The 8,551-nt window shown below is 40.5% G+C and overlaps 1 protein-coding gene across 1 annotated transcript; it reads left to right on the plus strand.

Annotated features, from left to right (window-relative positions):
- Positions 1-6,867: 6,867 nt before the first annotated feature.
- LOC126959357 (40S ribosomal protein S27-like) lies at positions 6,868-7,222 on the plus strand. Its single transcript, XM_050798284.1, has one exon. It carries the CDS (start codon positions 6,897-6,899, stop codon positions 7,149-7,151), a length of 255 nt encoding a protein of 84 aa, XP_050654241.1. The 5' UTR covers positions 6,868-6,896; the 3' UTR covers positions 7,152-7,222.
- Positions 7,223-8,551: the final 1,329 nt, after the last annotated feature.

The following is an 8,551-nucleotide window of genomic DNA, read 5'->3' on the forward strand; positions in this document are numbered from 1 at the left end:
TGTTTAAGTCTTTTGCCAATTTTTAAACTGTGTTCTGAATTTTTTAAGAGTTTTGAGAGTTCTTTATATATTCAAGGGTCTTTTGTCAGATACATGACTTACAAATATTTTTTCCAAGTCTGCAGCTAGTCTTTTCAGTGTCTTAAAAGTGTCTGTCACAGAGCAAAAGTTAAGAAGTTGACAAAGTCTGATTTAGTAAGTGCTGCAAGCATGTGGGTCAGCTAAAGCTCTCATACATTGCTGTGAGAATGCCAAACAGTACAGCTTTTATGAAAAGCATTTTGGCAGTTTCTTATAAAGTTAAACATACACTTACCATATGATCCAGCAATCCCACTCCTAGATGTTTACCATAGTGAAATGAAATATACATTCACACAAAAACCTATATACAAATGTAAATATCAACTCTAGTCTTAACCACCTAAAACTGGAAACAATCTAACTGTCCCTCATTGGGTAAAGGGATAAACAAACTGTGATGCAGTTATACAATGAAATACTACTTCACAATAAGAAGGAACAGTCTACTGAGGCATGCAGCAAATTGGGTGAATCTTAATGGCATTTATGCTAAGTGAAAGAGGCCAGTATCAAAAGGCTCTCTTCTGTATCATTACATTTATGTAATAACCTCAAAAAGAAAAAAAATTATAATGATGGATCAGTGGTTGCTGGGGTTGGAGTGGTGTGGTGTAGGGTGTGACTAAAAGGGAGTAGCACAACAGTGTCTTTTGGTGGTGCAACTGTTCTGTACCCTAATTGCAGAGGTAGTTTCATAAATTTTTACATGTACTAAAATTTATAGAAAACTATACATACAACAAAGTCCATTTTTTGGTATATTAACTTAAGAAATAATTTTCAAAAAACAGAAGAACATTAAATTGGTAGGATCATTTTGACCAAATTCTTTGAGTCTGAGAATTGTATTAAAAAGATATGCTATTAGCATCTGAATCAAAATGCAGATTTGAATGCATCATGAAAATGTGGACATGAATTTGAATGAGTTATATTTATAGGCCTCGGGCTAAGATGCAGATCACAATCTTTAGTTGGTGCAGTACTTGTATACCTTAGAGAATTTCTTGGCAGAGATCTAATTTATCATAAGTAAGATTACCAGTCTAGAGACTTTTGCAAGGCTACTCCTTGATAACATGACTGGCCAAATCAAATTGGATCTGATGATCAATATTCTTCATAATAAAGAGACTAAGCCAGCTCGGCTAAAAGAGTCAGTCTCCCTCAATGTACTAAACTGTATTTGCATGTCTTATTCTCCAAGAACTGCCTGTTTGATAGACATCTGTGATACAAATGGTCAGAAACTCCCTGTCCGGATATCAACTAGAGCTCACTGTCTCCATTAGTACTTTTACCATGCCAGAATTTAATTGAACTTAAGAGCTTATGTTTGCCAACCTCTTCTAAATATAGTGCTTACAAACTTTATACAAAGTGGAATACTTGGGCACTTAAAACTTTACTTTTTCTTGTTTGGGAAATCAGTAACAGACATGGGAGAAGAATCCTCAAGCAAAGTAAAAGTAAAATGATGTTGAAGAGGCTCTAGAATAATACCATTTCCAGAGACATTCACTTATTCATTTACTCCTTCATTCATCTATTCAACAAATATTTGCAGAGTACCAACTACGTGGCAGGCATAGTTGTACAAGACAGATAAGACCCCTGCTCATAAAGCTTGTAATCCAATAAAGGAGAAGGACAAATAATAAGCAACTAGCTAAACAAATAAGATATTTACATATTATAATAGGCATTAGGAAGAAACAACCAGGTGGGGCAATAAAGGGTAAAATGGGGGAACCACTTTAGAAGGAATGGTCAGAAGAGGTCCTCAACAAACGTAATATTTGGGCTGAGCCCTGACGGATGAGAATAAGATGGCTGTGTGAAAATGAATGAATTGGATATGGACACGGTGAATGAGAATGCCTTAAGGCAACGGTGCATTTGAGTAACAGAAAGGCCAGTGTGGTTAGGAAGCAGTGAATGAGAGGGAAGCATGATATAAAATATGTCTGAGAAGTGCAGCAGACAAATCAGACATAACTTATAGGTCAAGGTTGAGTTCAAAATTTATTGTAAGAGAAATAGGGAGTTATTAAAGACTTTTAAGCAGGAGAGCGACATATCTAGTTTGTTATTTGAAAAAACCACATGTAATCCCAGTACTTTGGGAGTCTGAGGGAGGAGGATCACTTGAGCCCAGGAGTTTGAGAACAGCCTGGGCAACATGGCAAGAACCCATCTCTACAAAAAATAAAAAATATTCTGGGTATGGTGGCACGCGTCTGTAGTCTTGACAACTTGAGAGGCTGAGGTGGAAGGTTTGCTTGAGCCTAGGAGGTGGAGCCTGCAATGAGCCATTATCCTGCCACTGCACTTCAGCCTGGGCAACAGAGCAAGACTCTGCGTCAAACGAAAAAGAAAAAAATAAAACTAAACTAATTTTGTTAAACAGAGCATGGGTTGAAAGGGAGCAAGACTAAACACAATAATGCCAGTTGCACCTACGTGGCAGTGTTGAAGATGGGGAGAACTAGACAGATTTTAAATCTATTTTTGAGGTAGAACCAACAAGAATTCTGATGGAATGAATGTGGGAGGGGTTGAAGGAATGGGAAAAGTCAAGTATAATGTTTAGAATTTTGGCCTGAGCAACTGAGAGTTTGGTAATGCCATTTATTTGGAAAGGTTAATACTCAGGAAGACTAAGTTTGTGAGAGAAAGAAACCCCTCCATTTGTAACACATTAAATTTCAGAAGTCATGTGGACATTCAAATGAGAAATATTGATAGCAGACTGGATAGGTAAGAAGCTAAGTGGGGTAGGTCCAAGTTAGACTTAACCAGATTTTACACTAAAACCTTGGGGGGAGAGAGTGTATGGAAAAGGAAAAGAGCTCAAGATTGAATTCCAAGATATGACAACATTTGGAAATTAGGTAGAGAAGGAAAAACCAGCAAGAGAGGCTGAAAAGGAGCAGTTGCTATATTAATTTGTTCTCACATTGCTATAAGGAAATACCTGAGACTGGGTAATTTATAAAAGAAAGAGGTTTAATTGACTCACAGTTCCACATGACTGGGAAGGCCTTGGGAAACTTACAATAATGGTGGAAGGGGAAGAAAGGTACCTTCTTCACAGGACAGCAGGAAGGAGAAGTGCAAGCAGGGGAAATGCCAGATGCTTATAAAACCATTGGATCTTGTGAGACTCACTCACTGTCACAAGAACAGCATGAGGGGAACTGTACCCATGATCCAATTACCTTCACCCTTGGTCCTGCCCTTGATACATAGGGATTATGGGGACTACAATTCAAGATGAGATTTTGGATGGAGACAGAACCAAACCATATCCATTGATGATATCAGTGGAAAACCAGCAGAGTTCAGTGTTTTTTGGAAGCCAAGAGATGAAAGTGATAGTAAATGGAGGAAAAGGTCAACCAGCCAACAACTGGAGTGGCTGATGCTGCTTAAAGGTCAAATCTAATGAGGCCAGATAACAGCTGTTTAGATGGACAGCATGGAAGCCATTGGTACCTACCGTTACGGAGAATGGTTTCAGTGGACAGGAAAACCATTTAAGTGGGAGTGCTGGGTAGAAACTTGACTGAAGTTAAAGTATGAATGAGAGATAAAGAAATGGAGGCAGTGAGTATAGATAATGCATTCCAAAAGTTTCTCTATTTAGGGGAGCTGAGAAGTGGAGTCAAGAGAAAGTTTTTTAACATGGGAGATCTTAGAGCGTATTTGTATGCTGTTGGAAATCACCAGCTCAGAAGGGGAAACTGGTGATGTAGGAGAGAATGGATATAAAAGTAGCATCAAGGCCCTGGAGAAAGATGTGATCTTTGACAGCAGGTAGAGAAGGTGAAGATACATGTGTAGTTAATTCTGTCCAGGAAATTAACTAGGTTACCATGCCTACAACATGACTCACCAGATTAAAGACTGTGTGAAGATCCAGCCCAGAGACACTCAGCTATATCTGTCCTATTACTCCCTTGCCATCATGCTGTCATGAGGGCAGTGGGCCAACAAGCCCAGCATGCCTCCAAAGGGAACTGGTTGAGGAGCGGAACCACGTCGAAGAAAATCTGTAATCATTGCTGCCCCACTGTGTATTTGGTTTCATGCAATTAATGAGTGAATTGATTTTATGTTATTAATAACATAATACTGTCACAGTTATTTCCTCTTGACTTCAAATTGTTCGTGGAACCTTAGAGGAGACCATAGTTTAGCCTGTAGCATACTCAACTAATAAAAGCGACAGCAATACAAGACTGATGAGAGTAAGAACATACTATTTTAAATATGTTGGTGGTGTGGGCTGGCTTGGCTTTGAGGAGTGCTGAGACCACTATGGTGGACAAACTCAAAACTGGGACAGAAATTTCCTCATGCAGACAGGGTCCACATGGTGATGATGAGGGGGGAAAAGGGCTACAGCTTTCTGTGTATCTGGTGTCCTTTAGATAACCAAAGGATTATCCTTTCAGGTTGCAGATTAAATCCAGGCATCACCTACAGTGGACATTCACATTGATAGAAGGCACAGCTATGCTCAATCACTGGACAGTTCCAACCCTGCAGGATGAAGGCTTCAGTATCCATAGCTGAGGAGGGGCACAGCAGGAAGGAACTGACAGAGGCTAAATACACAGCGCCAGGACACAGGGCTACAGAAATCAGGGAGAGTGGATACTGGCAATGAATGCAAGCTTCCTGGGCAATCCTGCTGACTCCAGAGATTTCTTTTTGTCCCTCGCCCTCCAGCTTGCAGTTAAGCTCTAATAATAATATGTTTTTACTAAGTGGATTTGGAGTTACTTTATTTGGAGAGCTGGGTGGATTTTTCTACCAAATCGAAAGTAAGCATTCTTATTTTATCATAAAAAATACACACACACATGCATGCACACACACACACACACATACTGGCAACATCCTAGAAATAGACCAGAATATACTCTAACTTAGGGTAAAGGAATAGAGCAAGAATCCATCATACAATCAAATCTTTTGATTCACAAACCCTGTCAAATCTCTTAGAGTCATCAAGACATTTCCCTAATCTTATGAGAATGCCTCCAAAGGCACGCCCGTGATGGCATGCACACAATTAGGAGTCACAAGCAGTCTGCACAGTTATGAACATAAACATGCAACCCAAGATTAAACACATCCCACATCAGGACAACCCTAAAAACAGCTGGATATCCTCCACTGGCTTCAAAGCTATCAGAGTGTGTACTCCAAGGTACCACACTGCTCATGCTCAGGAAGTTCTGCACGTTCTTAGGGATCTCAGCGTGACATCAAGCTCCATCCCTAACTGAGTGGGGCGAAGAACAACTCTTCCAGTTTGCAGAAGCTGCTAGACTGGAACATGCAGATCTCACATGTTCCTTCTTGAAGAAGGAGCTCCCAACTCTCAATTCCCAGTAGAGTTATTTCTCATATTGCATTTGAGGTTGGTTGACTTATGGTTCTTTCTTGATAACTGCATGTATTTGAAAATGACGTCCCAAAAACTTTTTTCCGCTCCCTGGCAATCTCTCGATGGTTACTCCTCTCCAAGCGTATTTGTCCATTTCTCTCTCACACAAACTGACACTCTACTGGGAGACATAGAGAAACTGTCTTCTCATGGCCATATCATAAGCTTATCACATAGGTCATATTTGTGCCCTTAAATAGAGTTTTCCCAATTTCATTCATCATTTTAGCGTGTGAGGGGTAACTTGTCCAACTTTCCCTGGACTTTTGATGCAGCTGAAAGATGTGACAGTGGGAAATGAGTAGCAGAGAAAACTTTGAGAGACATAGTTCATTTACATAGATACTGTTTATTGACCATAAGAAGACAGAAACAAAGACTGAGACTAGGAGCTGAAGATGGAGACTCACCGACATAGCAATGACTAAAACCTAAGGAGAAACCAGGCACAGTAGTCCCAGCTACTGAAGGGGCTAAGGCAAGATAATCACTTGAGCCCAGGAGTTCGAAGCTACAGTGTACTTATGATCACACCTGTGAATAGCCACTGTACTCCAGCCTGGGCAACATAGCAAGACCCTGTTTTAAAAGGAAAAGAAAAAAGCTCAGAGGGTGGAGTGGAAATCAGGACAGGTGTGCTATGCTGACCATGGTCCTGAGAAATATTTGCCTACTGGGGCCTAGATGCTTCTCCTAATCCTGAGGTATTGGTGACTTTCATACAACTCTCTTTGGGACATCTCAACTAGGTGAGGAAGGAGGTGGTGGTAGGAGAGAAGGCAAGACTGAGAGAGTGAGAGAGATGGACTGTCACTCTTGGAGAGGCACCATTTCCCTGACTCCCAGGGATAAAAGGAAAAGATTTTCTGAACAACATCTTCAATGAGTTATAATTACCAAAAAAGAAACTAACAACGCTTAAAAATCAAATCTTTGAAAGAGGCTAAGAAATTTTGTGCCATAAGATACAGTACTGTATGAGTGAAGACATAAACAAATAACTGTAATCAGGTAATGAGCAGAATATCAACTGGGTAGAATTGAGGTATCATTGTGAGTTGAGTCATAACAACATTCTCCTCTCATTCCTCAACATTATCTCCTTGAGAGACCTCATCCATTCTCATGGCTTCAATATCATCCAATGCTTATGACCTCAACTTTATATTTTTACCTATGATCTCTCCTTTGAGCTCCAGAACTTAGTATCCAACTACCTTACTTTCCATCTCTGCTTGGATGATTCATAGATGGGAATCCCCCTATCAGAATGCCAATGGGAGATACCAATTGGCAGTATAGAAAATAATGCTTCTGCTTTCCGGCGGCGACGACCTACCCACACGAGAACATGCCTCTCGCAAAGGATCTCCTTCATCCCTCCCCAGAAGAGAAGAAGAGGAAACACAAGAAGAAACTCCTGGTGCAGAGCCCCAATTCCTACTTTATGGGTGTGAAATGCCCAGGATGCTATAAAATCACCACGGTCTTTAGCCATGAACAAACAGTAGTTTTGTGTATTGGCTGCTCCACTGTCCTCTGTCAGCCTACAGGAGGAAAAGCAAGGCTTACAGAAGGATGTTCCTTTAGGAGGAAGCAGCACTAAAGGCACTCTGAATCAAGATGAGTGGGAAACCATCTCAATAAACACATTTTGGATAAAAAAAAAATAAAATAAAATAATGCTTCCATCGGATACTTAAATACAATATCAGAAAGTGGAAACATTCAGGGCAAAGGGAAAAAAAATCCTAATGGGATAGGAAACTTGATCATAAGATGTGGTAGACTTACTATAAGAAGATAGTGAATGATGAGAACAACCTCAAACAGGGGTATTTCCTGCTGATAGAAACTACAAATCCGAGCAGTTCTTTTCTGAATAGCCTGCAGAAGGAATTACTGGCTAGGCATCTGTCTTCTCAGTTATGTCTGCACCCATGAATAGAAACATTGTCATCTAATGATAATAAATAAAATTCTCAATCTGGAAACTCAAGTCTGAAGGAAACTCACATACACTTTTTTTTGAGACAGGGTCTTGCTCTGTCACCCAGGCTAGAGTGCAGTGGCATGATCTTGGCTCACTGCAAACTCAGCCTCCCAGGTTCCACCGATCCTCCCACCTCAGCCCCCCAAGTAGCTGGGACTACAGGTACGCACCACTATGTCTGGCTACTTTTTGTATTTTCTGTAGGAGTAGGATTTCACTATGTTCACCACGCTGGGATACTTATAAATCAAGAAAAGCAAGATGAAGTCATCGGGGTCGAGAGCCCCCACATTCCAGAATCAAGGCTTGAAGGATGATGTCTTAGAGAAAGTAAAAATGTTACTTTACATAGTGTGTAATAAACTTATGGAATTCTTAGTTCTAGAAGTAACAGAGGCCAAAAACATAAATCAGGTTGAGAATTATTATCCACCTTTGGTGGAGGCACCCTAGCAGATTAGCAAGGGAGTTTTATTTTGGGGGAATATAACTAATTTTGTAAGGCTGAAGCTCTGGAGAGATTTGTAAATGCCATCTTGGTGTCCCTTCTGTTTAAATTCACTTCGCAAAGAATCCAGGACCCCTCAAACCGCAGATCAATGTAGAAGTGAAACAAGACTGCTTAGAGATTACAGAAGATGGAGCTGATAGAGACCTGAATGTCAACATCTGGGACTAAAACCAGAACCAAGATAACCTGAACACCACGGATGCAGTCATAGAATGACATTTAGTGGCAAAAAGTCAGAACGAGCAAATTCAGAAGAGAGGAAGGAGATAGAGACTGGAGCGACGTCATCTTGGGGGCAAAGACTTGAGCATGGGTGAGGAGCAGGCTGTTACAGGCACAAAGCCATTGTACATCCCTTAGAAATAAGCCTGCCAATGGACCAGTGACCATTTCATGTACCTTTTGGACTTTGCAACAAAAAATACAACACGCACTCACATTATAATGGCATCTAGGAATATGCTCTCATACAAAAAGTGGGGCATGAGAGGATACACACATT

This window comes from Macaca thibetana, chromosome 7 (genome assembly GCF_024542745.1).
Source record: "Macaca thibetana thibetana isolate TM-01 chromosome 7, ASM2454274v1, whole genome shotgun sequence".
In the NCBI taxonomy this organism is placed as follows: Eukaryota; Metazoa; Chordata; class Mammalia; order Primates; family Cercopithecidae; genus Macaca; species Macaca thibetana.

Excerpts from the sequence above, each read along its gene's own strand:
- LOC126959357 (XM_050798284.1), top strand. The coding sequence starts at position 6,897 with ATGCCTCTCGCAAAGGATCTCCTTCATCCCTCCCCAGAAGAGAAGAAG.